General features: G+C 50.8%; 2 protein-coding genes across 3 annotated transcripts in view; both read left to right on the forward strand.

Annotated features, from left to right (window-relative positions):
* The first annotated feature begins 1110 nt into the window (after positions 1-1110).
* Positions 1111-5346, forward strand: RAN (RAN, member RAS oncogene family). The gene is given in 7 exon segments (NM_001245707.1): positions 1111-1181; positions 1821-1862; positions 2718-2802; positions 2896-3021; positions 3948-4135; positions 4649-4819; positions 4910-5346. Coding segments are annotated over 6 exon segments (651 nt in total). The 5' UTR covers positions 1111-1181; positions 1821-1826; the 3' UTR covers positions 4955-5346.
* A 9621-nt stretch (positions 5347-14967) lies between these two features.
* The window catches only part of ADGRD1 (adhesion G protein-coupled receptor D1), a 117658-nt gene continuing 114436 nt past the window's right edge, over positions 14968-18189 (forward strand). The window contains exons 1-2 of one of the 2 annotated variants that reach the window (XM_012577935.5): positions 14968-15386; positions 15483-15519. In XM_012577935.5, the coding sequence (XP_012433389.5) occupies positions 15318-15386; positions 15483-15519 (106 nt within the window). In that variant the 5' untranslated portion in view covers positions 14968-15317. The remainder of the gene's footprint in view (positions 15387-15482; positions 15520-18189) is intronic. The other variant, XM_030285668.4, reaches the window with a different exon arrangement.

Here is an 18189-nt window from a genome sequence, read left to right on the forward strand (position 1 = left end):
GAGTGACCACAGCTGGGCAGTGACCACAGAGAGTGACCGCAGCTCAGGAGTGACCACATCTGGGCAGTGACCACAGCTGGGCAGTGACCGCAGCTGGGCAGTGACCACAGCTCGGGAGTGACCGCACCGCCCAGGGGCTGCTCCTGCCACCAGGGCCGGGCTGCCCGGCCTGTCTGGTGGCCAGTGGCCACCGGGTGAGGCACCGAGCGCTGGGTCAGTGCTGGTCCTGGTGGTCCCAGAGCCAGCGACGGCGGTGCTGGACGTGCCCGGCACAGTGGGCACGCTCCTCGGAGGGGCTGAGCAGGCTCCGGGCACCTCCTGCTCCCTCAGCTCCTGGCACCGGGCACCGTGAGCTGCGGCCCGTGCTGCACTGGGGGAAATGGCCTCCTCAGAGCCACGTTCCCTCTGGGCACTCGGGAAGGCTTTTCCTCGCTGGCTGCTCGGGCATGGAACAGGGTGCCCGGCGGGGTGACGGGGCTCTTGCGCGGTGCTGGCGAGGCTGTGGCGCTGCCAGGCGGTTTGGGAGGCCCTGCTGGGCGGGCGTTCCGGCCGGCCTGCCTCACGGGGCTGTGCCCGGTGCCGTGCCCGCTGTGTCCGGTGCCATGTCCAGTGCTGTGCCTGCAGTCGTGCCTGATACTGTGCCCGCTGTGTCCGGTGCTGTGCCCGGTGCTGTGCCCGGCGCTGTGCCCGGTCCTATACCCGGTGCCCGCTGTACCCGGTGCCACACCCGCTGTACCGGTGCCATACCCGCTGTGCCCGGTGCCATACCCGCTGTGCCCGGTGCCGTGGCCGGTGCCATACCCGCTGTACCCGGTGCCGTACCCGATGTACCGGTGCCATACCCGCTGTGCCCGGTGCCGTGGCCGGTGCCATACCCGCTGTTCCCGGTGCTGTACCCGGTGCTGTGCCCGCTGTACCCGGTGCTGTACCCGGTATCGTACCCGGTACCCGGTGCTGTATCCGGTGCCCGGTGCCGTACCCGGTACCCGGTGCCCGGCCCCGCGCCCGCCGCGCTCCCGCCCGCCCGCGGCGCTGCCCCGCCTCCCGCGCGCCGCGCACCACGTACCGCACGGCCCCGCCCCGCCCGCGGCCGCGCGCCGCCGCCGTCCGGGTATTTGAACGGCGCTTCCGCCATTTTCCCTGCGCCCGCACGGAGCGAGCAGCGGAGAGGCACGGCAGAGGTACGGGCCCGGCCCGGTCCGGCCCCGGCTCCCCACCGCCATCGGGGCACGCCCGGCCGCTCTGCAAAGCGGGGGCGGCGGTCGGTTCGCTCGCGGCCGGGCCGGGCCGGGCTGGGCGGGCTGTGCCTGAGGGAGCGTTGCGGCCGCGGGAGCCCGGGCGCGTGGCGGCTTTTCGCAGCGAGCGGGGCGCTGCCGGGGCCGCGGCCGTGCGCGGGGAAGGAGCGGTGCGAGGGCCGCCGGCGGGGCCCCGCGGCCCGGCCGGGGCAGGGGCGCTGCTCAGTCATGGTGGCTGATGGCGGGCAGGCCCGGCCGGGGCGGCAGCGCCGCAGGCGGGCGGCGGCTCCCGTTGGCGGCGGGATGCGGGCTCTGGGCGGGCGGGATGCCGGCTCTGGGCGGGCGGGATGCCGGCTCCGGGGGCGCGGGGGGCTCTGCGCGGGTCGGGAGCGGGGCCGGGGCCCGGCCGCCCTGCGGGCCCGGCGGGCGGAGGCGGCGCCGCCATTGCCGCGCGCGGGGCCGCCACACGCGGGCGGAGCCGCCACACGCGGCCCGCGGGTCCGAGCGCGGCGGGGCCGCGGGCGGCGCCTTCCGGCGGGGCCGCTCCCGCCCGCCCGCCCGCTCACGCTGCCATTTCCCCCGCAGAGCAGCATGGCCGCCCAGGGAGAGCCGCAAGTGCAGTTTAAGGTAAGCCCGCTGCCCAGCCTTCCTCGGGGCCTTCTCCTCCCTTCACTAGGAAAGTAGCACGGGCGGCTCTCGAGTGCCTACGTGGATGGTGGGTTTTGTTTTGAGCTGCTGGTCTTGCTGAAGTGTTGCGTACAATTGACGCAAAAAGACTCTATTAAAGTCTTTTTTTAAACTCTTTTTTTTGTGTCATTATTTTATCTGTAATTTAGTCTGATAGCTTTCAATGAATCTTTACCTACAGAATGATTTTTAAATTTAAGAACTGAAGCTGCTCAGAGTGAATTAGAGTAGCCTGCTTTCTCTTATGTGCTAATTGTTCAAGTGTTTAAAAAGAGAATTTTTTGGTGGGTTGGTGGTGTTTTTGTTATCTTAACAGCCAGAAGTCCTGAAGACTCTTTCTTGAAGGTTGTTACTTGAGTTTCCTTCAATTCTTGACTAGTGTGTTCCAGCTCATGGTGCAAATGTTGGTGGGTTCTTTAATTTTAAGGTAGCAATGGTTTTCTCCAGTGGATGTTTTGATAATTTCCTCTCAAAATCTGGTCACACTCAGGTTGAAAGCCCTAAACATTCTTCATTCAGTCTTTTGTAGCAGCTTAATAGAACCATACTCACAGTGCAGTGCAGCTCTTGCCTACAAGGGCTGGATAAGACTGACCACAGTTACAGCATGATGGGTGGGCTTAGCAAATTGGTTCCCAGCACAGGGAGCTGCTTCACGGGGAGTTCTGTTCTGTCTTTCGTTTACAGCACCTTGCAGGAGCTGTGCTCTTTGTAGCAATGAATACTGTCTGTGCTGGAATGACTGATAAATGTCTCAAAATGTATTGCTCTGACTCTTCCTTTTTCTGTCCTCAGCTTGTTCTGGTTGGTGATGGTGGCACTGGTAAAACAACATTTGTAAAGCGTCACTTGACTGGTGAATTTGAAAAGAAGTATGTAGGTATGTCTGAAGAAACATTTGAGCTCCAGTATCTTACAAATGGAAATACAATCTGTGACTTGCTAAATGCACTGCTTTTTGTTATTTCCCTAGCCACACTGGGTGTTGAAGTTCATCCTCTGGTGTTCCATACTAACAGAGGCCCTATTAAATTTAATGTATGGGACACAGCTGGCCAGGAGAAGTTTGGTGGCCTGCGTGATGGCTACTATATCCAAGGTAAGATCTGGGGGGACAGTTCTGTACCTCTCACAGCTCAGTCCTTCATTCTGCTTATGACGGCCACGCTGGAAGCTGTCAGTGTGGCTGCAGTGATGAGCTGGCGTAGAGCTCCTCAAGCTCTTATGTGGAGAGGATAATGTCCCTTGCCAGACAACGTGGGAACACGGTAAGGTTGTGTTTCAGCATGTTCTGTGGGCTTTGGTATTGCTGGAATGACCAATAGCACTGGCAGCCCTTGGTGGTTAAGGGGTGACAACGTGTGCTTCAGTAAGTGCAGATTTCTGTCTGGATTGCTGTGCTCAGGCAAGGCCTTGGAACACAGAAACTCGAGATTTTCAATACGATGAGGCAGTTGGACACCTTCGTGCCAGAGTCTGTCTGTCTGAAAACGTGCAATGTTCCTTCTGCTTGGCAAATATCTGTCCCCTGCTACTCCACTTACCTGCACATCTCTAGTGTATCTTACTTTTGTAAAGTATTCTTGAGGTCCTTGAGAAGCCCCTCTGGACATGGGCATCCTGAGATGTGGACCACAGGCCCTCAGCCTGCCTTTAAGCCTTACTGGCATGTCTGAGATGAATTAAACTGATTCTGCCAAGCGTTTGGGTGCATCCACCTTGGCTTCCATAGTCTGTATTCTCATGGTGCAATGCCACGTTGCTCAGGGATAGAACTGAGCTAGCAAAAGCAGCTGCTCTGCCATGGGGCAGCACAGGAGTGAGGAGACACGGCCACGGGCTGGTTCTGTGGGCTCCTGCACTGAGCTTGTTAACAGAACAGCAGCTGCCACAACGGGGATGCTGAGAGGGAAGAGTTCATGCAGGTGCTTCGCCCTGATGTGGGGATCTCTGCGTTCCTCTTCTCCATCCCGTGCTGTAAGCAGTGGCTATGCCTGGTGTGACCTGATTTTCCTTCTCTTGCAGCTCAGTGTGCCATCATCATGTTTGATGTAACATCGAGAGTTACTTACAAGAATGTACCTAATTGGCATAGAGATCTGGTACGAGTATGTGAAAATATCCCCATAGTCTTGTGTGGCAACAAAGTGGATATTAAGGACAGAAAAGTCAAGGCAAAATCCATTGTGTTCCATAGGAAGAAGAATCTCCAGGTAAGTCAGGAGGAATCCAGTTGGCTTTGTCCTCTGAGCACAGCTGGGCTTTGGATGGTGACTTGGGTGCTCAGCCTGTCACTGCAGGCAGCCTCACTTCTGTTGGCTCTTCAAACCAAAATTCAGGGCAGGGGATGATGTTAAGGATGATCATCACTGGCCTGGAGCAGAAGCTGTGCTAAGTTCCTAAAGAACTTGTGTGCATTTGGCTGTGACTGCTCAGAATCTCATCCTGTGACAGGACTGGGGCTAGAGCAGAGCACGTCACAGGAGAAGGATACGTGCACTATTGCCTCCTGGAAGTTTTGTCCTTGATGAGATTTGATAGCCTTTCAGTTAATAGTTTCTGCCTGAAACTCTTTGTTTCTAGACACTTAAACCATAACTGCTTATGAATATGGAAACAAAGGCCATACAGTCAAAGGGATGGTAAAAGAGTTGATTGTGTTCATCTTTATATTCTCTAAATATTCGAGGGTTTTTAAAATAATGTCTAATATGTGCCTTTTTCAGTATTATGACATTTCAGCTAAGAGTAACTACAACTTTGAGAAGCCTTTCCTGTGGCTTGCTAGGAAGCTCATTGGAGATCCCAACTTGGAGTTTGTTGCCATGCCTGCGCTTGCACCTCCTGAAGTTGTTATGGACCCAGCACTGGCAGCACAGTATGAGCAAGACTTACAGGTCAGTGGCAGGGGGAAACAGCTGCCTGGTGCTCACTCGGGGCACAAACAGCTGAGGAACAGCTCTAAAGCCTGCCTTGCTCTGTTGCAGATTGCTCAGACCACCGCACTGCCAGATGAAGATGATGACCTGTGAGGGATGAAGCTGGAGCCCAGCGTCAGAAGTCTAGTTTTATAGGCAACTGTCCTGTGATGTCGGTGATGCAGCGTGTTTGCCACTTTATTATCTAGCTGAACAGAACATGTGCTTAATCTTTGGGATGCTGAAAGAGATGAATGGGCTTCGGAGAGTGAATGTGGCAGTTTAAAAAAAAAAACAAAACAAAATGAAAAAAAAAAACCAAAACAAAAAAACCTTCATATTTTGGACCTGCATATTTAGCTGTTTTTTGGACTGCAATTACTTCCCCTTTTGAGTTTCAAATATAAGATTGCTGCAGTCACATCAGAGTGTTAAGTGGAAAATCTTGTTTCTGTCATTCCCATTCTTTTGTTTAGGTAATAAAGTTGTATTTCAAATATCTCCAAGCAAGTGAACTTTCATGCATTGTTAGGAAAACTGTTCAAAGTGTCTTCTGTTCTTCATTTGAGGTAATACTTGATTGTCTACTACTGCATTTCTCATTCTGTTTTCCTTCCTGCTTCTCATCTTAAGCTCCTCTTGCTAACTCAGAGCTAACAGTTCCCCTGTCCTTTTGTTGGCTGGCAGAGCTGCAGCGGTGCCAGCAGAGCTGCAGTGGTGGGCACGGCTGTGGCTGCAGGAGCGTTCCCAGCAGGGGAATGCTGCTGCTGCTGCAGGGTGCAGAGCACAGCCTGCAGCTCTGCCTGCACATGCTGCAGTTCTCTGCAGCCTCAGCTCTGCTTTTAGCAGCCAGAAGCAAATGGCATCCAGGCCTGTGAGCTGACTTCAGCTGTGGCTTTGCATGGAACAGCAGTAGAGCTTTAGCTGCTTAAACCAATTCTAAGCATCTTCAAACTCACTGACCAGAAAACAGCCGTGGTTTGAGCCAAAATGCTCTTGCCTTCCCAGTGCTGTGTTAGCTGGAGCCACAGTGACTGAAACATCTAGACTTTACTGTAACTGCACCAAGTTCTTAATTTGAAACTGGCTTATTACAGCACAAATGGTGGAAAATGTCAACTTTTAACACTACCTTGTAGAGATGAATCTTGGTCAATATTAGTACTGCTAGTAAGCAAAACTTAAGTTTAGGAATTTTTTTTCAGTAGTGTTTGAGTACATGAAGTCTTGAACTCTTCAGTTTTGTATTTTTGGTTTCTTAATAAAAGTGGAGCATTTCATTTATTCCTTTTAACTTGCATGTTTGTGTACATTAATTACGTCAATATTCAACTTTTGCTGCCTGGTAGCAAAAACTGGACTATGATTATTGTGCCACATTGCTGTAAAGGAGTCATTTGTTAGTTCAGCTTGGAAATTAGGGGGTTGGGGTTTTTGGCTACTCAAAAGCGTTTAAAACTTGAAACTCTTGGATGAAAATGAGGGATATTGTACACTTGGTGTTTGTAGAGGGACAAACTTAATGTTTCATTGACTCTTGCTGCATAATCCTGCTCTAACTTCTGCTGTGGGCTGTTGCCTGTGGCGTTGCTAACTCCTGTGCAGGTCACGGCTGATCCTGTTGCCTTGGCTGCTGCTTTGCTGAGTGGGATGGTGTCTCTTGTGGCTTCACACTTTCCCTGCTGGAAACAGCTGCTCCAGCCCAGCGTGGAACAGTTCTGCACCATGTGGTGCTGGCACCCCTGCGGAACAGCAGGAGCACAGAGTGGGTTTTGTGCAGGTTCAGCGTGTCAGTGGTGTCCTGCCACAGCTCAGCTGCCAGCGTGGAACACGGCTGCAGTGCTGGAGTGGGGTTTGTTCGGTTCACAGCTCAGCTGCCAGTGTGGAACTCGGCTGCAGTGCTGGCTCCCCTGCAGACAGGCAGCAGCAGCACGGAATGGGGTTTGTGCAGGTTCGGTGTGTCTCACCTGCCTGGCAGGGCCTGTCCTGGGTGGCTCCTGCGGAGCAGCTGCAGTGGGAGAAGCTGCTGGAACTCTGCTCCACCTTGGGAGTTCTGCTCTGATCTTCAGTGCATCTCCCAAGCTCTGAAAGAGACAGGAGTGCTCATCCTGCTGGAAAGCGATTTGCAGTGTTTTGGGAGCAGAGTTAAAGCCCTCTGGCAGCATTTGTTTAGTCCCTGTTAAAACTTGATTTTAAATAATGTGGGTAGCCTTAAATGCACGTGCAGACTGCTTAGTTCAAGCTCCTTATCTACAACCATACTAAAGAAGTTTTCGTTAGCTGGGTTTACAGAAAACAAAACCTTACCCTAGTCAGTCAAGTAAGGACTTTTTCCAGTGGAGAGTGTTCCAGTCTGATTTCCCAGCAGTGACAGTAATTCCTGTTGCTCCTGCTCTGTAAATTTGCCACTGCACAAAACCAAAGGTAGCTTGCTGATGTCTTTTTTCCACCTTGGTGGCTTTCAAAAATAGTACTGGAGGGGGAGCATTGTGTGTTTTGTTTAGACTGAGAATACAAAGGTTAGCTTTCCTGTCAGACTTTTTAAATGGATTACAGCATTTAAAAAAAAAAAAAAAAAAAAAAAAAAAAAAAAAAAAAAATTCAGGTTTTAGGGAAAGAGCTCAAGCCCAAAGAGTTTTGTTGCATTTATGAATCAAAAGGTGGTTCATAATTAACAAGAAATCTGCGAATTTTGGCATTATTCATTGTCTTGATTCTGGATCGGGTATTTTTATTTATTTGTACTGGATATCTTGTTTTATTTGAACACTTAAGTTGAGGTCTAGGTATAAAACTTATTTCAGAGTACAGCAAATGAGAGTTCTGCCAAGTTCACGTGTGGAAGAACCGTCTGGGACAGCTCACCTGCAGGTTTTGCCAGCCCAAACCAGCTGCGAGCAGTTCTTGGCTCTCTGAGCACCGATGGAACTTTGAAATGACCCTGGCAGGGGATGGGGTGGTGCTGCAGAATTCCCTTTTCCGGGGGCAGCAGGAGGGAGCCCTGAGCAGACGGGGCCGTTCCGGGCCGGGCCGGGCTGGGCCGGGCTGGGCCGGTCTTGGGATGGTTCCGAGCCGATTTTGGGGTGGTTCCGGGCCGTCCCGGGCTGGTTCTGAGCCATTTCGGGCCGGTTCCGGGTCGGTTTGGGTTCCGAGCCGTTTTGGGGCGGTTTCGGGCCGGTTCCGGGTCGTTTCGGGCCGGTTCCGTTCCGTTCTGGGCCGGTTTCGGGCCGGTTCCGTGTCATTTTGGGCCGGTTCCGGTCGTTTCGGGCCGGTTCCGTTCCGTTCTGGGCCGGTTCCGGGCCGGTTCCGGGTCCTTTCGTGCCCGTTCCGGGTCGTTTTTGGTTCCGAGCCGGACGCCGCTGCAGTTCCCGTTTTGGCCACGCGGTGGCGGCCGCCGCCCGCCCAGCGGGTCTCGCTCCCTTTGGAAATGAAATTTCTGCCGCGGTTTTCACATTCCTGCCTCGGTTTTCACATTCCTGCCTCGGTTTTCACTTTTCTACCTCGGTTTTCACTTTTCTGCCTCGGTTTTCACTTTTCTACCTCGATTTTTACATTTCTACCTTGGTTTTTACATTTATACCTCGAATTTTACATTTCTATCTCGATTTTTACATTTCTGCCTTATTTTTACATTTCTACCTTGATTTTTACATTTCTACCTTGAATTTTACATTGCTACATTGGTTTTTGCATTGATTTTTACATTTCTACATTGATTTTTACATTTCTTCAGGTGAAATCTGCCAGAAGTGTGAAACACACCCAGACTGAGCACTGCAGTGGATTTCTTCATCCTGATACTGCAAAACACAGCCGATACTAATTGTGGGGAGAGCAAAGCCATCTGCTTTAGTTCATCACGCTTTCCAGCCTTATTTGTATTTTAATTGTCATCTGTGGAGGGGATAGTGGCTCCTAGTGGCTCACTACTAGCAGAGGATTGGTAATTTTATTCTCTCTGAGCAAAAAATCCTAAATACATGGCATATATCCCTGGCTTGCAAATCTGACATGCTGAGTTTTGCGATTTCCACAGGAACTGACCTGCCTACAGAACGGTTTCTCATATTTAACTCTACAGATTGATGTGCTGGGTGTTCCTTGGTGTTTCCATCTCCTGCTCCTCATCCCAGCTGATCTAACATGTGCTGAAAAAGTCTTAGAGCCCAGAAGGGAAACACTTAATCTCTTGAAAAATCAGAATTTCTAACTAATTAAAAGAGATATGAATCAGGTTGCATCAGTTGTCTCTAGCTGCAATGACATCTGAAAACGACATTTCTCTAAGGAGCCTATGAAAATCACTGAGAGATTGACAAATCCTCTAGAAAAAGAAAGGAGGATTTCTTTGATCTCCATATCAGATCCATTTTCATAGTCAAAATCACATTTTGAATGGTTGATTTTATTCCAGTTTTCTTTCCTGCAGTGTGCATGAAGAACAATGGCAGATACAAATGTTGGGGGGTTTTTTCCCCTTTAATTTATTGTTTTGAAAATATGATTTTAGGCAGTTCCATGATTCCAGGGTGTGCCTTGTGATTTTAGGATCGTTGGGCTGGCTGTTCCAGCCGACAGATGTGAGTGATTATTCAGATTGTGACTGCAGCAGAGTGAGGGTGAAGGCAGCAGGAGCTGGGGGCTGAGAGCCCATGGGGAGAGTCTGGGCTGCCTTCGGTGTAGGGGCGGCCCAGAGCCAGGACTCAGCACCTGGAATTGTGTGACTCGCTCTGGAGTTCCTTTCCATGCCTTTAATTGAGTTAAAGAGTTCAGTGAGTTAATGAGCTGCATTTCAGATTGATGACTGCTCAGACTTCAGCAGGAGTGAGGATCTGGAGCCTCTGCAGCTCCCCAGCAGCTCCTGGTCCTGTCCCCACCTCTGGCTGCCTTTGCCCCCAGGCTGCAGCAGGAGGCTCCAAGGCAGAGGTGGGTCCCCAGGGATGAGGAGTTGGTTCTGTGTCTTTGACAATCTCAGCTGTCCCTGCTGGGAGTTCATTCCAGCCTGCAGCAGGAGGTTCCAAGGCAGAGGTGGCTCCCAGGAGTTGGTTCTGTGACAATCTCTGTCCCTGCTGGGAGTTCATCCCAGCCTGCTGCCTTCTCCTGCAGTGCCCGAGCCCTGCACAGGGCACTGAGACCTCCCTGGAGCTGCTTTCAGCCCCAGGAGCAGGAGGCAAAGCTGTGAAACTGCAAGAGAGGAGCTGCCACGAACTCTGGAGGCAACATTTGTCGTGGTTTAGGGATTACTCATCATTATCATATCATATTATAAATGTTATTTTGGTATTTTTGTAATTAAGAAGATCTGAGTTCCTGAGTGGCCCCAGAACATACCCAGTTCCAGACAGGGGCTTCTGGCAAAAAGGATTTGGCTTAATCACATAAAAAAAGGATTTGTAAAACATTTTATTTATACAATTATCCAATTTTACTTAAGCTTGACATTAAGGCTCAGATAATCAAATGTTTGATTAAATTAAATCTTTGAGATTGGCACAAAATCCTAAACTATTTAGCAAAAATCTAATGTTTTCTTCAGCACGCAGAGTCAGATATTCAAGGCATTATCAAGATGCAAAAAAAGTCCAATGAACAGAAAACAGACAATAAAAGGGCTAATCCAATAACTCTGTTAGGAACTGGGACCTCATTTAGGGAAACTTTAAACGTATAATTTATTGTATGGTTATATATTCCTGCTTAATTGGTCTTTGAATCATCAGTGTCTTAATGTTTTCATAAAGAATTTATATATATATATATATATATAATCAGCTTAATATTAGATATGTTGCACAATAAAAGCATTTTCACTTGATTAGGCCTAAATTTCATTGCCAAAACGCTGTATTTTTGTTTTCTGGCGTCGACCAGCAACTTCTCATAATCTTAATTAGAAAAATATTTTTCCATGCTAGCGTTGGCCCTGCTGAGTTAACTCCAGGGTTTGTGTTTGTTTTCTCTTCTCCACTCGGAGCTGCTCAATTCGTCCTTCCAGCGCTCAAAGATCTCAGTGGTGCTCTCATGAGCTGCTCCACCACGGGCTGAGGAGTCTGCCCAAAACATTCTTAATTACAGCCTGACCAAAACATCGTTAATGACTCGATCAAAACATCGTTAATCACTCGATCAAAACATCGTTAATCACTCGATCAAAACATCGTTAATGACTTGATCTGTCCTGGGCAGTGGAGCTGTGCAGTGGCCGCCCTTCGATGCCCTCTGTTAGGGGATTTTGGAGGGTGTTGTGGGTGCTCAGAGGGTATTTAGGGTGTTCTGGAGGGTGTTGTGGGGGCTCAGAGGGTATTTCGGGTGTTCTGGAGGGTGTTGTGGGTGCTCAGAGGGTATTCAGGGTGTTTCAGAGCGTGTTTTGCAGGTGAGAACTGTTGAGCCTCAGTTCCTGCTGCCTCTGAAAACCTGAGGTTTTTTCAGCACTTTCACAGTTTTTTGCAGGATTAGAAGCACTTCCCACAGGAAAACAGAACTTGTGTGTTGGAAACCTTAAGGAAAAGCACAACTCGGCCTCTTCTGACTCATCCCCATCCCCTACATCAATGCAGATTAACAGGGTGATAGTATTTTAAAGGATCAATTTTTGCGCTTTTTTAAAAGCAAAAATCTTCTGACTGAGGTTTGTGTTTTCTGCTCCTCTCCGGAGCCAGGGGGCTCCAGTGCTGCATCCCAAGTGACTCTCCTGTGGCTGGCCAATTAGTATCACCCATTACCGGGGTTTGATTGCAATACATCAAGGAAAAGGAGAAAGAAACATTCTTCAGTCTCTCAGAAGGTGAGGCAGCTGGCAAATGATTTTTGAAAGTGCAAATCTAACCAAATTGCACCTGTGTGCATCTGAGCACTTCCCCGGAGCACAGGAGGGATGAATGAGTTTACACAGCTGTGGGGTGATTCCTGGAAGTGAATTAAATAAAATCCCTTCTGCAAGCCCTTAGCTGGGTGTCCATTAGCAGGGAGGTTTGCAGTGAAATGTCAGTGGATGTGTGCTGATCCCTCAGCTGCAATCCCTGCCTGAGAAGGCGTTACTGACAGGGAAACAGCCTAGCCAGAGCCTTTAATCCAGAGTACCTGTCGGTGTGTTAGCACAGACTCTGATGGGGAACAACCCACTGATCCTTAAAATGCTCCTTCCTGAGATGCTGAAATCCTTCAGTCCCAGTGATGCACCAGCTCCCCAGGGGTAAACTGGTGGTTCCAGTGGGAGCAAGGGAAAAAACCCTGTTACAAATGGTGTTCTGCAGGGTCAGACCTTCTGTCAGTGACTGTTCCTCTGCTGGGTTCGGGGAGTCAGCCACAAAGGCTTTCCTGGGGCTGTGTGTCCTTCCCTGGGCTGTGTGTCCTTCCCTGGGGCTGTGTGTCCTTCTCTGGGTTCCCTCTCCGTCTCAGCTTCAGCTGTGCTGGTTCTGCCTTAGTCCTGGGCAGGGGTGGGGATGGACAGAGGTGAGGAAGGGCAGAGGATGAGGATGGACAGAGGTGCTGGAGCTGAGCTCCTGCAGGCTCAGCTTGGGCTGCAGCACCCAGCGCTGCCCTGTGAGCCTCCAGGGACCTGCAAGGACCTCCAGGGACCTGCAAGGACCCGCAGGGACCCGAAAGGACCTGCAAGGACCTGCAGGGACCCGCAGGGACCCGAAAGGACCTCCAGGGACCTGCAAGGACCCGCAGGGACCTGCAGGGCCCCACCCGGGTTCCCAGGGACCCAGAGGGATCCGAAATGAGCTCTGTTCCCTGCCGGGGGTGGCCTGGCTGCCCAGTGCTGCCCAGTGACTTCAGTTTGCTCAGACAGTGCTGCCCCGGGCTCTGCTGGGAGCAGTGTGGCTTTTTCAATTCGTGTTTCCAGAGCATCACAGGAATAAATTCAGAATTTGTTTCTGCAAATAATCTCCAACGTCTGCTTGCAGTTTGCTGTTTCTGCAGAAATTTCTGGCAGGGAATTTGTTTGCTTGGATTCTCACAATTGTTTTGGTAAGCATATTCCTTCCCTTGACAGGCCCCTCTTGGCAAATATTTCAAATTCCCGTCTTTCTCTTTTTACATTTTAGTTTTTTTCTCAGGATTTTTAGCTGCAGCTCTCTGTTATTTCTAAGAATGGCTCTATTTGCCACTATATGATGCAGAACTCGTAGGGTTTACACAGAATTCCTCCTCTTCCTTCAGGATATCAAGGAGATTGTGGCTCACAGTAACCAGAGAGGAAGTCTCAAAAAAGCTGGAGGGAAATAGGCAAAAGCCAGGCTGGTTATCACTACATTTCTGTGAGAACTGAAACTCAGAACTTCAACATTTTCAAAATTCTTCTTTCATGGGCCCTAAATCAGGATTGCAAACACATCTCACATTTCGTTTCCACATTGAAATTTTGTGGCACTGAACTTGGGTAACTTTGGAGCGTTCAAGCAGTGTGAGTGTCTTTCTGGAATGTCTCCAGAAAGGGCAACAGAATAGGTGTGAGATAGAACAGGAACAGGTACAGAACTTCTCCAGAAAGGGGAACTGGAAAGGTTCAGGTACAGAACAGGTGCAGAGAGTCTCCAGAAAGGGAAATAACAGGACAGGTGTGGAGATAGAACAGGTACAGGCACAGAGTGTCTCCAGAAAGGGAAATGGAATAGGAATGGCACAGGAAATAACTTTATAATAGGTCAGAATCTTGTGCAGTCACTAATTTAAAACTATTTCAAACAAAGACTATTTTGCTGCATGAGTGGGGCTGAAAACATTATCCAATACATTTACATAACTTCTGGCAAAAGAAAAGTAAAATAGTCTGGATTTTGTTGAGATATTCGCATGTTATGGTTCTGATTTGTAGTTTCTGATGTTGCCTACATCATCTTTAAGTGGCTTGTGTGAGGATAAAGAAGGGGTTGATAGGGAAATGCAGGGAAGAAATTAACAGGGATGGAAAGCTTATCAAATTTTGTTTAAAATATTAGTCTTTCAGTTCATTTGGCTGAAAATAAAGAACTTTGAGAGAACTGAAAACAAGACTTTATCCCAGAAGGGCAGATAAAGAATATCAGCTAGTTCTAGCTGCTATTTTTCTTTTACGTGTAAAATGCTGGTTAATATTTGTGACATAGAGTGCACTTGGGATACTCTTATAAGACCCTTAGATGCAATTAGTTTTATTAAAATAAGGAGCAAAGTAGCAAGTACAGAAGTTTTTTTCCTTGCTTTGGGCAACTCTGGGGAAGTGAGTTAAGTGATGCCTCAGTTTCCCCTGCTGGGAACAGACAGAGTAAAACCAGTCCCTCGGCGTGCCGTGCGATTTAAATCAGTGTTTTAAAGCTTCCTGGGACAGAAATGCCGCCGGTGCCCCTTCCAACAGGCAGGTGCCCGCTCTCCTCCGGGATGCCTCCCCGGCCCCTCCAGGCGCGGATTTTGGGGGATCCCCTCCCTGCGGAGCTGGGGCGGCTCCAGCGGCGGGAGGGAGCGGGGAATAAATAGGAATGAATAGAAAATGGGAACGGGCAGGGAGCAGGGTGGGACGGGGCTGGAGGAGGGAGCGGGACATCAGCCGGGGCTGGGGAGTGCGGGACGGGTGGGACCGCCGCTCTCTGCGGCCCGCCGGGCTCGGTCCGGCTCGGTCCGGCTCGGTCCGGCTCGGTCCGGCTCGGTCCGGCTCCTTGGGATCGCTTCAGCCCGGTTCAGCCCCTTGGGGATCGCTTCAGCCCCTTTGGGATCAGTTCAGCCCGGTTCAGCCCCTTTGGGGTTGGTTCAGCCCCTTTGGGACCGGTTCAGCCCCTTTGGGGTTGGTTCAGCCCCTTTGGGGTCGGTTCAGCCCCTCTGGGATCAGTTCAGCCCCTTTGGGACCGGTTCAGCCCCTTCGGGACCGGTTCCGCCCCTTTGGGGTCAGTTCAGCCCCTTTAGGGTCGGTTCAGCCCCTTTGGGGTCGGTTCAGCCCCTCTGGGATCAGTTCAGCCCCTTTGGGACCGGTTCCGCCCCTTTGGGGTCAGTTCAGCCCCTTTGGGGTCGGTTCAGCCCGGCTCAGCCCCTTTAGGGTCGGTTCAGCCCGGTTCAGCCCCTTCAGGACCGGTTCAGCCCCTTTAGGACCGGCTCAGCCCCTTTAGGACCGGCTCAGCCCCTTTAGGACCGGCTCAGCCCGGTTCAGCCCGGCTCAGCCCCCGGCCCGGGCGGGCAGCGCCGCTCCCTCCCTCCCCGCCCGCAGGGCTGAGCCCCGGAGCTCCGGGGGCAGCGGCAGCGGCACAAGCTGCGAACGAGATCTTTTCTTCCTGGCGCCTCCGGACACGGGAATTTATACCGAGTTACATGAAGATACCGAAGAGTGCAGCAAGGAAAAACTACTTGGAGGGTCTGGAAGGATATTTTGCCATCACTGAAGGAATGGACTTTTCGAACCTGCATGGAAAATGTCCTTTTTAATCCCAAAAGTCACAAAGGAAAACTTATGATTGAAGTCCTACAGGAGCTGGAGTTCAGCTGTACTTTTAACCTTAAATAGACCATGGAGAGTTTGTTATCTCTACTCTGTTGCCATTATTCTTTGCTGATTTTATTTCAGCAAAAGTATCAGGTAATGCTCTGAATCCGGTCAGTTTTGAGATGTGCTTGGAGTCCTCTTAGCAAGTTTTGCCCCACCGTGTCTCACTGTGTAATGTTTTGTGTGCAGGTGTACGGAAACTACTCCCAGCTCCCCAAACACCCAGGTAAGGAATGCTCTCTTTCCACTTTGTGACAACGTGCTCGAATATTTATTTGCTTTTTTTTTTTGCAGTTTGTGGGTTTTAAAAAATTTTCTTAGTAGCCCCGAAGAAACAGAGCCTGTTTTGAATGTCAGCTCTGTATTAAAGATTTAATAGTCAAAAGTATCAGTCCCTGTGAATTCAGTACCCCACCCACTGAATATTCTGGGTAGAAGCACATTTGGAGAAAAATGGCTTGTGTTTGCTGTGTGGGGAACTCCTGTGTTACACCGCGCTGTCCTTCAGAGTAAGGCTCTGAACCAAAGCTCCACAGACTTGTCCTTTTCCCCTGGATGCACTTGGATGTGCCAGCCTGCATCTTCGCAGTGCTCTGGCGGGGCTTCAAGCCCTCTCCCTCTCCCAGCCCTCACTCTCGGGTTTGCATCGCTTTCGGAGCGGATTAAGGATTTCTCATCTGTTTCCAACGTGAAAAACTCAATCAGAGCTCAGAAGGGTTTGTGTGTGTGACTGTAGGATCCTTCTGTTTATATAAATAGTTTAACCTCAAGCCTCATGGTGGTGTACAAGTACAGTTTTACTGCTCCCAGCCCGTGGATTGCTTTTTTCAGCTTTAACCACATGTAATTATCCCCAAGTAAAAGGCAGAGCGATGGGGAGAGGCCACGGCTGGCGAGGGAGCAGCTTCGGCCTGATTAATGCTGCTGCTCCACCTCTGCTCAAACCAAGAAAAAGAGTCCTGTTTCCTAAAAACGAGGGTCTGTGGCTTCTGGCCGGTGGGAGAAAAGGGGAAACCATCCTCCCCTGGTGGGCGAGTCCTATGGCTGGTGCGGGGTGCAGGGGTGTGAGGCAGGGATGCAGGGATGGGGATGCAGGGGTGTGAGGCAGGGATGCTTGGTGCAGGGGTGGGGATGCAGGGATGCTTGGTGGGGATGCAGGGGTGGGAGGCAGGGATGCAGGGGTTGGATGCAGGGATGCAGGGATGCTGCTGGGCTTGCTCCAGGCTGGCCGAGCCCTGGGCCTTTCTCAGCGGGGTCACTGCCTGTGGGGAGGATTCTGCACTCGGGGCAGCAGGCACTCGCTTCCAGAGGGCTCAGCTGAGGCTGGGCTGCCCGGAGGTTTGGGGTTATGTGTTGTGTGCCTGCTGTGGGCCCTGCCCTCCGAGGCTGGCAGTGCCCTCTCAGTGACAGCTCTGCCCTCCTTTGCCTTCCGAGCGGCCGGAGGAGATGAGAGCCACAGGACCCCCCTCCCATCCCACGAGACATCCCCGTTTTATCTGTTTGTGCTCTGTTCCCTCCTTGAGGGAAAGCCTCTATGACAACGGCAAACATTTAGTTAGGTGGGCTAAGAATAGATCCTGAATTAATGAATTCAGTTGTGAATCATTTGTTAGCTATCTCTGGTATAGTTGACTTTGGAAGCAAGTCTGAGTAGTCCTTGTACCCCCACAAGATGCAGAACTTGGAGTTCTGTTTCCTCACATCTGCAATTGCTTGTTGCGAAGTTTAGCCATTTTATCAACTTTGAACTCAAGATAAAAAAATAAATCTTAGGATCCCATCTGTGTCCCACCTCAGAAGCTGCACCAGGAGGATGGAGGCCATCAAGGTGCTCTCCAGGGGGGTTTTAGGCACTTTAATAAAGTTTTTGCACCTTTGTATCCATGATAGAAAGCTCTGGTGTGTATCCAGGACATGAAAATGACTGAGCAAGCATCAAACAGGCAAAAGGGATTGATCTCAAAAGTGAAGAAAGGAGTGGGATGAGCCACAGAAGCCAAAGGACGCTGCTGATGACTCGGGTTAATTTGCACATGAGGTGTGGGGAGGTTCTGTAGTGTTTGACAGCTGAACTGGGGTTTGACAAACTTTCCTCTGTCAAAGTCACACCTCGGTCTCCTGAAAGATTGCTTGGGATGAAAACTGATTGTAGGGCAGAGAGCAAGAAATGTGGTGTGACAGAAGCCCTTGCTCTTGGTCCCTGTTACTCTTTGTGCTGTCCCTACCTCTCCCCCAGAGAAAAGTAACCCAGGCTGGAAGGATGACATGCCATGATGGGGCATCCACGGAAAAACTTCTGAATATCTGGGCCAGCTTGCCTGAACTCTCTTGGCTGTGAGACATGCTAAATTTGTTTCATCACATCAGATTAAATTGTTTTGAAAATAAAGGGTTTCTTGCAGCAAGCAAGATAGTAAGAAATTACAAGTCACGTTTTTCTACACTGGTAATGCTCTACCCTTAAAATAGAATTGTTATCTTAACAGAAAATGTGGTTGTTTTGGGCAGCCTGCTTCTGATTAAGTGACCCACGTCCCAAAATTTGTCCAAACTCTGGTCAGTCAGACTGTACAGACAGAAATGCCAATGGAAACCTGCAGGTGCTGGCCTTGGTCAGCCTGTCCACCTGCTGGTAAGGAGAAGGTGCAGGAAAACAGAATGTTTCCATCAGCCCCCGAGGTGTTCTGGTGTTGGGGTGCTGAGAGGGCTCTGGAGGAAGGGCTGGCACTGGGTGGGGAGGTGGGAGCCCCTCTCAGGAGCACCCAGCCCCTCTGGAGGAAGGGCTGGCACTGGGTGGGGAGGTGGGAGCCCCTCTCAGGAGCACACAGCCCCTCTCGGGGAGGGAGGCAGGAGCAGTGATGTGCGCTGGGCAGGCTGAACCTTCCCTCCCCGGGCT

The sequence above is a fragment of the Taeniopygia guttata genome, chromosome 15, assembly GCF_048771995.1.
Source record: "Taeniopygia guttata chromosome 15, bTaeGut7.mat, whole genome shotgun sequence".
In the NCBI taxonomy this organism is placed as follows: Eukaryota; Metazoa; Chordata; class Aves; order Passeriformes; family Estrildidae; genus Taeniopygia; species Taeniopygia guttata.